General features: G+C 36.0%; 1 protein-coding gene across 1 annotated transcript in view; it reads right to left on the reverse strand.

Moving 5' to 3' along the window:
* LOC136269116 (inositol 1,4,5-trisphosphate receptor-like) overlaps window positions 1-12798 on the reverse strand; it is a 58717-nt gene that overhangs the window by 42746 nt on the left and 3173 nt on the right. Inside the window, exons 4-11 of the mRNA XM_066064589.1 lie at window positions 2669-2714; window positions 2535-2621; window positions 2396-2473; window positions 1785-1865; window positions 1619-1728; window positions 1482-1569; window positions 1337-1436; window positions 1184-1285 (exon numbers count right to left, since the gene is read on the reverse strand). Coding sequence (XP_065920661.1) covers window positions 1184-1285; window positions 1337-1436; window positions 1482-1569; window positions 1619-1728; window positions 1785-1865; window positions 2396-2473; window positions 2535-2621; window positions 2669-2714 — 692 coding nt within the window. The remainder of the gene's footprint in view (window positions 1-1183; window positions 1286-1336; window positions 1437-1481; window positions 1570-1618; window positions 1729-1784; window positions 1866-2395; window positions 2474-2534; window positions 2622-2668; window positions 2715-12798) is intronic.

The following is a 12798-nucleotide window of genomic DNA, read 5'->3' on the forward strand; positions in this document are numbered from 1 at the left end:
AGGCATTAAAGAAATCCCTTTTGAAGAGTAGTTGACTGTTTCATTAAAGTGTTGTGCTAAAATATAATTTGACCAGCCTACAATGGCTTTTGTGGCTTGTCATTTACTCCTTCTTTGTTAAGGGAATAATGGAATGGGAAAAAACATTTATATATAAAATTATTGTGTTTGTTTATTTGAATATTTTAGTGTAATTTTGGAAACAATTGTACAACTATGATTATGTTACAGTTAAACACTCTATTAGGGTACGTAACTGCAGTATCTTGATTGTGTGCTTGTATATGCTTAGTTATCTCAATAAACTTCTTTTCTACAATGAATGATCTTACCATGTTTATACCAATTTTCAGTTCATTTACTTCACTTGGTAGGTCAGTGCTTTCTATTCATAATTTCAATAGCAAATTTATTGCTCTTATTTATATATATTTCATAAAAACTCCATGCCCATTACCTCAAATTCTTTTAAACACAAAAAGACACTTCTAGATCTACAATAGTTACTCCATCTATAGATTGATCACTTAGTGTACGTAGATGTGACAATTTTTAATGCAAAAAATTGTATGAATCTTTGATTATAACTCTGTGAAAAATTCATACAATAAATGGACCCTTACTATACTTGAGCCAAATTTGAAATTTCAGCACAACTTCATAACATAATCATTATATGCATGTTTTATGATGGCTTTTGAAGACTGTGCGAAGACTGTGTGGAAGAGAACAAAATAAAGAAAAATCAAGGCTTTTAATTTGTCATCTATATCTCAGGAAGATTTGGTATGTGGACTGTCCTAACTCCACTACAAAAATCATCTCATTTAGATAAGGATTAGGGAGCACAGAGCTAAACATGTATAAAATCATGTTATATTCTATTACAAAACACACATCGATTTTTGTATCTTTCTTTTATCATACATTCATGCCAATGCTATTTGGAAATATTTGGTAGCCACCACGAGCACAGAGTAGAATGGGATGGCTGATGACCAACTGATAGTAATTTGTTGCCTACATATGTAAGCTTGATTCAGCGGAGCTTAACATAAGTCCTTAATAGTGAGGCACAAATTTGTAGTCATATAGTGATGACACTATTCCTGATTTGCCTCTTTCACATCAGCCTTTACCAAGACCTTAGAGTTTATTGCTTACATTAAACCTAATACCCTACCACTCAAACGTTCTTTATCCTTTTCAATTTGCCAGTAAGTGATTGCAGAAGTTGATGGAGCTTTTAACTTTCCATGGTCAGATTTCCGTTTCCGTAAGTGCACTAATATTAAATATACATTTATATAGCATAAATGGGTTATATAACTTATACCTTCTTCTATGACCACCTTATCCTTTTCATTAGCAAATGATCCTTCTGCCACTAAATAGCATTCTAGCTCACGGTGGAACAGACGGACAATACTACCACCCTACAAACACGCAAGTAGACAAGTATATACATAGCATTTTATCACTTTAATAGAATCTTCTTCATTGGGCATGACACGATAATGGGATTTAATAGTGTATCCTGATTCAGTTGCTGATGCATTGACCTCATGGCTAAGGGAGCATATAGCTCCCAACATAAAATATATGTTGACAGTCTAACCAATTTTCATGTAGAAAAATCCCAACTTGATGAAACACTCTACCACTTGTATGAATGTACTGTCCTTCTGTTTTTTCACTTGAGAAAGTTACCTGGTCTTCCATTCGGACCTTCAAAAAAGTCAGCAATAATGTACATTTACAGAATTAGCTTTCTGAAGCATTACCTCATCTCCTACTGATCTAACTTTGTAACGAGGTAATATTCTAAACAAGCAGTTCTCAGAATCATGGGAAAGAAGATACACCTATAGAGGCAAGGATAAACATTATCCCTATTCAAATGGTTAGCTTTAGGGATGTACAGGACAGGGTATGTGTCACAGTGTGTGTGTGTGTGTGTGTGTGTGTGTGTGTGTGTGTGTGTGTGTGTGTGTGTGTGTGTGTGTGTGTGTGTGTGTGTGTGTGTGTGTGTGTGTGTGTGTGTGTGTGTGTGTGTGAGTGTGTGAGTGAGCAGCCACTGTGCTATCCAGTATAGTGCAAAGTTAGCTGTGCTGGTAGTGGATATCCTATAGAAATACTAATCAATCTTGCATGCTTGATGATGATAGAAGAATGGCAACACTACAACCAATACAGAATGTCCACAAAAAGTAGAAAAACACTTAGACACTTGCAGCACACACACTAGTTCTGCTACAATTTTGGGGAAGTTGTGCAGATGCACATTAATCTAAACGCATTTACAAAGTACAACAACATGTTACTTAACCTCTACTGTATTAGCTACTCACTGATCATTATGTAGAGTTACTACATGCTACTACTCATCACATACCTGCATGTTAGTGTTCTCCGTCTTTGATGTCTGTACTGTACTAATGGTAACATACTTGTTACTGTAAATGTGTAAAAGCTACGTACATAACAGAACAGCATAACAGTAACTCTATGAAGCTGAATCACATTGGAGGTACCTGAATGACAGATCCATACAACACTGGTATTCTGTGCTGCCGTTCCTGTTCTAATTCATTATTTTTCAACTCAATTTTAGCATTTTTCTGAAGAATATATCAATCATCACATACCAATACATGCATATAGAAACCTCAGCAGTCTGTATCATCATACTATCAAGAGACTCTTTTCCATGTCTGAGTAAACAAAATTTGTATGCTAAGCACAGCATGTCTTACAAATGATACAAGTGGTGTTATTAAACCAGGACTGAATGCATTACTAACACTGAAACAAAAATTAAATCATTCCCCCTCACACCATAGTGACAATACTCTCTCACACACAGTGATACTATGATTTAAGACTGTATGTGCTACACATGTTTGTAATCAAGTACGTAAAAATGAAACCAAATGTCAATCAAATGTTGAACAAAGAAAGTATGTAGTTGACAAAGGCAAGGTTTAGCTTTAGCAATCACCATGCATAGTTAAGTATTCTACTGTGAAGTGTGACCATAAAATGGCCCCATGCATAACAATAAAGTGACTAGAAAATTGCAGACTGCATGTAAAATCTGATTTAAATAAATCAGTTTGATAAACCATTATCAGACAATTCAGCACCTTTCATTATACGTACGTACATTTTCCTTACCAGACATCGCTACTGCATAAGCACTTATACATCTGAAACCCAGTTTGAATAATAAACAATAATATAGTATTTTTAGTAGTAACAACACAACATGTACAGCAGCTACAGCCAAAGCATAATTAGCTTAGGTTATAGTTGTGCATACTAAAAATAGTATATTTTAACTATTGACACGAGTCAGAACTCAGAAGCAAAACCAAGGACAAATGGCTATAGCTAACTGAATTCCATCTGTTTTACCCATTTTAACACCTTCTTTTGAGATTACGTCAATACTTTACTGGACCAAATCCCAGTAAACTATTTGAAGGATGGCTTCAGTGGTATACAACAGTCACATATTGTACACAGCAATAGGTATAGTAGAACACATTGGTACAGATAGAGCCAATGCTGCTGTAGCACAGTAAGCATGCACAGTATAGAAAACCATAGAAACAGCAAACTATGACGCATGTACAGTGACAGCACAGCCCGGCTGCAATGTTTGATTTTTAACCCTGGTTTTTTTGAAGGACACACCTTTTAACAGTTTGGATGTTTTACTACAAGTTAACCTATATCTGTGATATATCACTCAAAAGTCAGTTTTTAGGAGACATGGAAATAATCAACAGAGAATGACACATAATATAGAAATTAGTACATAACATAGAATATCATTAAGACACTGCATATATAAGTAAAAATTAACACAATTCAAGGTCATGTGATGATCGCCTTTAATTATACAGACTTCTACCTAATGACACTAATCACTTGTGGGGAAATTTTACAACATAATTATGAAAATTAATGTGTAAGGTGACAAATGATACATAATATTGTAGCTGTCTTGATAAGTTGTGTCCATAAATAAACTGTCCCTAAATGTGAGGTAAACACCTGACCCAATGAAGATGCAGTGCATGGCTAAATAAATTTTTATTTGCAGTGTTTACCTGCTTACCAGATAAAGTATTCTTTTGTATCCCAAAATTAATTAGTACACGTTCACATATTATAGCAGTCTGTTTCAAATGTATACAGCTGAATGTGTGAATTAATATCCTTTTGCATGGTACAAAGATTTATGTACTATGGTTTAAGCCACATATGCATTTGGTGTGTGTGTGTGTGTGTGTGGGGGGGGGGGGGGGGGAGGGGGGGAGATACATATTTGTTTTATCCTGATCATAGTTGTATACTGATAGTATTTTTAAAAATTGTCAATTTAAAAATGTAATGTGCCAAAGTAGGGACTTTCCCACTGAGCTACATATGCTGTAATACCATCATTCATCTCTTGTTTCATAACTTTTTATTGCATAGATCCCTACTTCATTTTTTAAATTAACAAATACTAGTTTGCTCAGCTAGATTGTGACTGTTCTATTAGAATATCACAAATGCATGACTGTTGTATTAGAGTGGCTGTTGTATTAGAGTATCTCGAGTCAGACAAGGAGTGTGCATCTAGCTACACCAATAAGGTCTTGTTTTCTGCTATGTAAATAGCTAGATTGTGAAGAGGTGTGGTCTCTGTACTCTATCGCTTTTGCATGGCATCGCCAGATAAATTGCGAACAGGATCCCAATCATGAAGTTGCAGATATCTAGCTAGTAAGGACTGAAGTGCTTCAAAAATCCATAACTCTGTGGTGTCTAAATATGCTACTGAAAGAAAGTGTTGATACGGAAAATTAATGCCTTGAAGTATTATTGTTTATCCTCTAGGTAATCGGCATAAGTCGTTCTTCCTTACCAGATCAGTTGATACATATACAACACAAAGAGCAAAGTAGAAACAAATACAAAACACAGAACAAAAAGTACATTAGTTCTAAAATAATAATAACTACACTACACATAAATAGCTACAAGCAGGACACGCACAAATTTAACACTCGTAATTACTTAAGTACACAGATTTGGCATAATTGACAAATACAGGACAAGTTAACTTTAAGTTACTAGGAAATGATGCTGTTGAATTGATATAAGTAGAGGCACTACAACAAAAATACTTCCTAGTTCTGGAGAGTTTAGATCTACTAGGATTTGCAAAATAGTCACCACAAGAAGAAGACAAGCAGCTTGATTGGAGATAAAAGAAAAGACAAAGCGCAGAGAGCCTACACTCATCGGAACCCCAAAAGGCACATCCCACTGGTGAGTTTGTTATTGTGGCATAAAATGGTGACCATGTGCTGCTTTGTTTAGGCTCTAGCCTTGCAACTGTGGTCAGTGAGGTAGTAAGACTAAAATTCAAGTTTTGGCATTTTTAAAAAATTCTATATCCGCCACCTGTAAGTGTTTTGTTATATATTATATACCAGTACTATCCTGTAAAGGTGATTTTTGCCGTGTAAGATGTCCCTAGGGTGATTTTCAAAGGCAGAATTTTGGGCGGTGCATGAAATTTTAAAGGTGATCCCTACTTAAACAGTACTACTGTACCGTTTGATACTATAGTATTGTAATTGTGGACAATACCAGCAATCCACAATATCAGAATCCCATATAATTATACTACATTTAATACACTTGCACTATCAAACCATTATCTGAGCGATAAACATACCTCATAAAATGTACATTTTAACCTGCATTCTCCATGGTGAATTGGTTATTATTCAACCAAGCTGAACTGTATGGCACAGTGGTGGATATAGGGACCACAGAAACTCATTTAGTTCAGTGGGCACTGGAGGAGAAGAAGGTGACAAATTGCCCAAAAAACCAAGTGCTGAAAACAATGGAAACATATATAGCCTCAAGATTTATAGATTCATACAATTGTGAAAAAACCTGAAACATGTCTAATTGATAAGTTGGAGTGGCTGCTCCAAATGCACCTTGTTCACTCTTGTAATTAACTGGCAAAAAACAGTCAGGTTAATCTGTTTAGTCAAAGAAGGTTAATTAAAAACTCAGTTTAAAGACTTGTAGTTTTCATTGTTGTTGAATTGTGAAGATGGTATTATTATTAAACTAGTTATGGTTATATTTCGCATTCCAATCGCACAGTTGATTTGAAACTTAGTGGGCATGTAGCTACATTATTACACACTGAATTGTATCATATATGGCAGAGTTTACAGATGCAGTGATATCGTATAGCAACTGGTCGATAACTTATACGTATATGGAAAATATACGTGTGGTCAATAACAAATACCAGTGGTCGATATAATTCCTGTTTTTCCTGTTCAACAGCGCTGGTCAGGTTTATGAGAGGAAACAAAGGTATGTGGGTTACTTTATGGGCTGAATTTTCACAGCCTATAGCACAGTTCGACATTCTCCCTACCCTATAACTGACCCTGGCACTATCCAGTGCCTTGTGAATAGCAGATTCAATGATTTCCAACATTCACCAAACTACCAAAGGAGTTGTTGATTACCAGGTCATTGCAGCTGGCAGAACCAGTGAATACTTGTGACTCCATCGATTTTGCAAAAACACTTCTTTAGACAACTTAGCTGCTGCATGCATGCAATGCAAAACCATATAAGTTTACATTCTATTGTGTACTCAGACACTTCACTACACTCATCACAGTTGTATATACCCAGCCTGATCATTTCTAGTTCATATCAAAAAAGTATCAATGATTAACTGTAAATTAAACATTTAACGAATTTAAAATAACAGAAAATAACAGTCTTTCAAACAACTTCCAATTTATGGGGTTTAGTTTATCGGCAGAATCTTTGATGAAATGTGAATCCAGTGATATACAAAATTTTGCATAGCAACGAGTGGAAAAGAAAAGAAAGAGCCTTGTATCGCAACCTTACACATCCAGGTAAAAAATAACATGGTGAAAAACCTTGTTTTTCATGATAAAATGTAAAATGTTGCTGGGGATCAAATCACCACTGGGTCTGGGATTTTTTTCTCCATTCTTCACATTTTAGTTACATGTTTCTGACTCCCTGTATTCACAGGCTTTAAGCCTTTTTAGTGGGATAGCATTCACAGAACAAATGGCCTGGTGGATTCTTAATCAGTATGCTCCAACTCATAGAATGAGACCAAGTATATAGGATAAGGGCACCCAGTGCACTTTTGAGGTTTGCATTGCAATACTGAGGTAACTAATTTTTCCAATAGAAAATTGTATGGAGCATGCATTATGGCAGAGTCAACTGTGAACAACTGCCAATATAACAATGTTACAACAAAAGTTCAATTTAAGGGCTTTGTTTTATGTATGGTTTGTCAGGCAAATTATGGATTCTAATGGGCACACTTCTGCATTTTTGTATATAACATAATATTTTGTGAATGCTATCCCACTAGGGACCTGTGAGAAGGCTAAAGCCTGTGAATACAGGGAGTCAGAAACATGTAACTGAAACGTTGAAGAATGCAGAAAAAAATCCCAGACCCAGTGGTGACTTGATCCCCAGCAACATGCAGTCTAGGCATGTGGCAAAGGAGCCACAACAGTTGGGATCTCTGCATTCAACCTGCACTTAAACATCTACTTCTTGCCAGCAAATGGTTTTATTCTGCGAATGCTGTCCTACTAGGGACCTGTCAGAAGGCTCAAGCCTGTGAATATATGTGGTATTTTCCATAGGGCAAAAACAATGGCTGTTGACAAGATTTTAAAACTGATTAGTGGGACCAAGCTAAGACTACAAAAAGGACATGGCGTAGTTAGTGCTGTATTAAGTTGACAGTTTCCAATAGCCTTTTTTGATATGTTGACCCATACACCAGGGTAATAATACATTGGGAACAAGTGCTAAAATAGCTAGTGTAACAATGTCATAACATAATGTACATACTGTCTCAAGTCAAGTACAGCAAGCTACCTGATAGCCCACGTTAATCTTAAGAAGCCAATAAGTAACCACAAACAGATTTGCGCCTTTCCATGAATAAATTAGTGGTAAAAGGAAAAGTAGCATAACTAGCTTTTTGAAAGGATTGCTGCAGCGATTTTGTGATATAAAGTGCTTATAACCAAGTATATAGAATGTGGTAAGCCACGAATCCATACACCGGTGTCCAGTTGCAATGATTCACTATGGCACTTGTATGTCTTCATTAATTAGTGGGCGCCTATTCTATTGCTGTTAACATGATAGGCTAAATAATTTTCCAAAACAATATGCTAGGCGATCAAAATTTTGACTTATAACAGGTACAAAAATATCTCTACAACCCTATGGATCAGAGAATTGTCATGGATCGTAAATAAGATACCATGTTCTAATGATAGACTTTAATCCATACAGTTAGTAAGAATGATGAAACTAGGCCTTAGGAAAACTTCAAAGTCCAACTAGTGTGGTTGGCGTATTATTTCAGTAGAACAGTTCTGATTAAATTCCTTTGTAGCTCAGTACTGTGATAGTAGTGCCTAGGTTTGCTTGATAACTCAATCACTTACTATAATGCTATATCTTACAATGGTACAGTGAAACAAAACAATTTCCTATCCTGTGAAAAACAAGATCCAATATTTGCACTGATGGGTTATGGGGTAGCCTCCACCTTAAACTCTGACCTTATAAGCTTTCAAAATGAAGCTTCACAAATAAAATGTAATACTGGAAACTTGGTTATGAATACATTTTTACACTTTCGACTGAGTAGGCTGCCTCAAAGTTTATGTAATCAACAAATTAATTAAATAAATACTACATAAGGCTTGCAATAAAGTTGACCAGACCAAACTGAAGACTCCAGGTGCGTGCAACAACATTTGCTGCATTACATCATCATCCTACTCATTGCACACTGAATACCTTAAATCATGCACTTCAGTTGCAGACAAACACAGCTACAAATGAAAGCACTTTTGAAATCCAGATAGTTTTACTCTCATGCTGTTATAAGAGTAGCTTAGACTGTATAACTATATATACCATAATACACTAAGTTCACGATGTATACTCAGTGTAAATAAATAAGGTGTCTGATCATGAAAACATGCTTCCGGCAGATACTCTTTGTGGTTTTAGAAGCTCTGACATTGGATTGTATCAACCATATATAGTAAATCTGATGCTTTAAACTAACTAACTAACTATAGAGCAAGATTCAGCTGCAGCTGTGATACTTGATTGCTATATTTCAATGTTTGAACAGTAAAGTGCTGCTGACAATTGTCACCGTGAAATTGGTTTGCAGGGTCACATGCCTGGTAAAGCACCACACCTCAGTTGTGGCATCCATGCAGTGTGCTCTCGATGGCCCATGAAAATCTGAGGGAGCAGATGATTATCATGTCCAGCTGTACTCATAACCACAGCAGGTCTCCAAGGTGAACAGCCTCTAATTGATGGAACAATGAAAGTATAAAGGAAGTTTTGATAGGTATTACAATGAATGTTGATACTGAAATGCATACAGTGGTAACATAGTTATTTTGCTACAATCAGTTGTCAATGCAACTATAGTAAACCTCCAACTCATGGAAGAGCTCAGGTATCATTTCTGTTGAAACCACAGAAACTCATAATATATGCCTTCTAGCTATACTTTTAGTGAAAGCCCATGTATTAGTGTAAGCTCAACTCTTTAATACTTAGGAGTGACATTGATAAATTAAAATGCAGTGCACAACTATTTGGTTGACTAGTCATTCTTATACAACACACTGTATCCATGCAATTAACTAGTCTCACGTGGCCAGACCACTTTTTCTCCATGCAGCGTTTATCAATTGGAAATTATAAGCACCTGCTCCAAAAAGGGTCTGGAATGGTTAGCATAGGTAACTCGTTTAGCATAGGTAACACAAGATATGTTTACCCGTTAGGCATAGTGTCAGTCACTTTTGTCAGTAAATCCATGCCTCACTTCAAGTGGCACACGAAACAAGTGTTGAAAAAGATTTAGAACTCGAGTTGTGGGTCAAGTTGTGGACAAAGACTTGTTGGAATTCATTAACACCCTCCACAGTGGTTGGGGGTTAGAAACAAGTTGCCTATGCTCACTGTTTCAGATCCTTTTTTGGAGCAGGTGTTTATAATTTCCAATCAAGAAGTACTGTGCTGAGAAAAAGCGATCAAGCCATGCAAGACTAGCAATTAACATTATTTATAACAGAATTTAGCTAATATATAACAGATCTGGATCACCCCTACATGCAACTAGTGATGTTAGAAACCACCTTGATAATCTATGCCAGGACACACAAACAATCTGCCATCCACTTGTCAACTCCCTGCCTCAAATATGATGCTTGGTTATAAGTGATGATACTCTACATGACTACTTTACCAACATGAGTATAATATTCTATTAACCACTCAAAAACAGCCAAGCTATAAAAAAATAGTGCGGCCTTCAAAAGCCTGGGTGAAAAAAGTTGTGAAATCAAAGATGGCGGCCAAGAAATGGCTGCAATGATGTTAATGCTAATAAATTTTAATAATGGCTGTGTCAGCATTGTTAAAATATAGTATCACTAACATCATTGCAGCCGTTTCTTGGTAGCCACCTTTGATTTCACAAATTTTTTCACCCAGACTTTTGAAGGCCGCACTTTTTTTTACAGCTTGGCTATTTTGAGTGGATTTTACTTCTTTTTGTATTTTCAAAATCAAGGCTTTGAGGCTTACTATTCCTTCTTATCTACAGATCATAACTGCTACAGGAACAATGATGATCATACAAGTGATAGAGAAAATTACCTACTCATCCCGGACAGCTACCAACAAAGAGAGAAAACCATCAGTATTATTGATGATGAAAAAACAAACAGTTGAGATAAGGGTGTCCTCGGACACATGCTACCAACTTTGCTTGTTCATGTATGTATGATGACCATAATATAAAGTTGTATTATATGTATTTATTTCCACTATAGTGATTTATATGAAAATGAAGGTACGCATAATTGTAGGATATTTTATTTTGCAGTGATTGTTCTATTAGAGTATCTCGATTTTTCATCGTGCAAACATGAAAATTAAGATGCAGTTGCTCAACTTTAAACAAAGCAAATCCTGCACCTTTTTTATTGGGATGTGATTTTCAGTCTGTTGTATCACAAGTTTTGCTAGCATAGCACTTATTATGATGATTATGATGATGATGATTGGTGAGAGTCGGTCATACTAGTCTGCTTGCAGACCACCTGGGGGCAAGACTAAGTTAATACTACCAATATACCACTGATCGATACGAAAATGGCTCCGATTTGATGAAATAACTACTAGACTGAACCTCAAAGTGATACAACAATAGTATGGTGTTAATGCTCTAATAGAGTGCACAGTTTTGCTCTAATAGAACACACATAGAATGTTCTATATTAGATTTTCTATTGGTAGATCTAAGTTTTACTTATAGAGTAGATTTAAGCTAGAATTTTCATTTATAAGGTAGAAATTAAATGAAGTGATCAGCCAAGATAGCAGTGGTTCAGTGGTTAAGGATGCAGGTGTTAGGTATGAGGTCCTTGGTTCGAACTCTGGTAAGTTTTTATTATTTTCGACATTTTTTTGCACCTTTTTTCTGCTCTATTAGAGTATCTTGATCCCATGATTTTACACTCATTTGGTTTTGCTTTATAACTCTGTAGCTGTAAGTCTGTAGCCGTTCTAACCACCAAAAGGTACCGCTATGAAAATCAGCCTTTGTACACACGAATTTTTAAGTTATTCCTCTACTCAGTTTACCCTGTAGGCATGACAACAAATTGATTTTGTTTTATGTGAATAATTGGTCATAACTCATGAACTGCTCATCAAATTTGCACAAAACTTGGTACTAGAATTCACCCTTAGACCTCTTTGAGTGTGCCAAGTTTCAAGGTGATCAGTTAACACATTTGTGTTTTATAGCAAATTTTCAAAGTGTACGAAAACACAAAGAAAGAAAAAAAACGAAGAAATCAAAATGAAATTTTGGCCACCCATATCTCGAAAATGGCTGGGGTGATTTCCTTAAAATTTGGTATGTGGGGTAGCCTACCTGGTGGGCACCTCTGCAGTGAAACTGGTTTCAATCAGATGAGGGATCATGGAGCTACAAAGGTGTGAAAATCGCACTTTCTTTCTTCCTGTCAATACTCACAGTGTGGCGTGCTGGTTTCTTGGGCTGCACGACACACTACTGTGTGTCTTGATACAACATCAATGTCATGTCCTGTACAAAAACTCCTAGCTTGTCATATATTTTGACATACTACAGCAAACTAGCCAATAGAATTAGTATATCACTTGTACATTTGATATACACATCTGATTGGCTAAAATTTTTTTGATATAGTTTAGCTGTTTTACCAGTTAAGCATGTCCGACTTGACAACTGCTGCTACCATAGTAACCAATACCTGTCACTCAGCAACAACAATGTTGCCTAGCAACCGTTGCTAGGCAACCACTACTAATTCTAAAAATATATTTTGACACTACAGTAACAATTGCTAAGCTACCACCAACTAGGTCAGGTTTTACCTAGCAACAGTTGCTATGGATTGTTGGAACAATTTTCAAGAAGATTGCAGGCTGCAACACATGTGCATACTCCTTAAATATGCTAATCACAAGGAATTACTTACTAGCACTAATAATGGTGTAGAAATTGCTGTTACTGCTTCCAGGTGGGAGACAATTAAGATGTTGTATTAACACATAATATACTGCAGATATCATGGTATTCAAAAT

Source organism: Dysidea avara, chromosome 10 (genome assembly GCF_963678975.1).
Source record: "Dysidea avara chromosome 10, odDysAvar1.4, whole genome shotgun sequence".
Taxonomy (NCBI): domain Eukaryota; kingdom Metazoa; phylum Porifera; class Demospongiae; order Dictyoceratida; family Dysideidae; genus Dysidea; species Dysidea avara.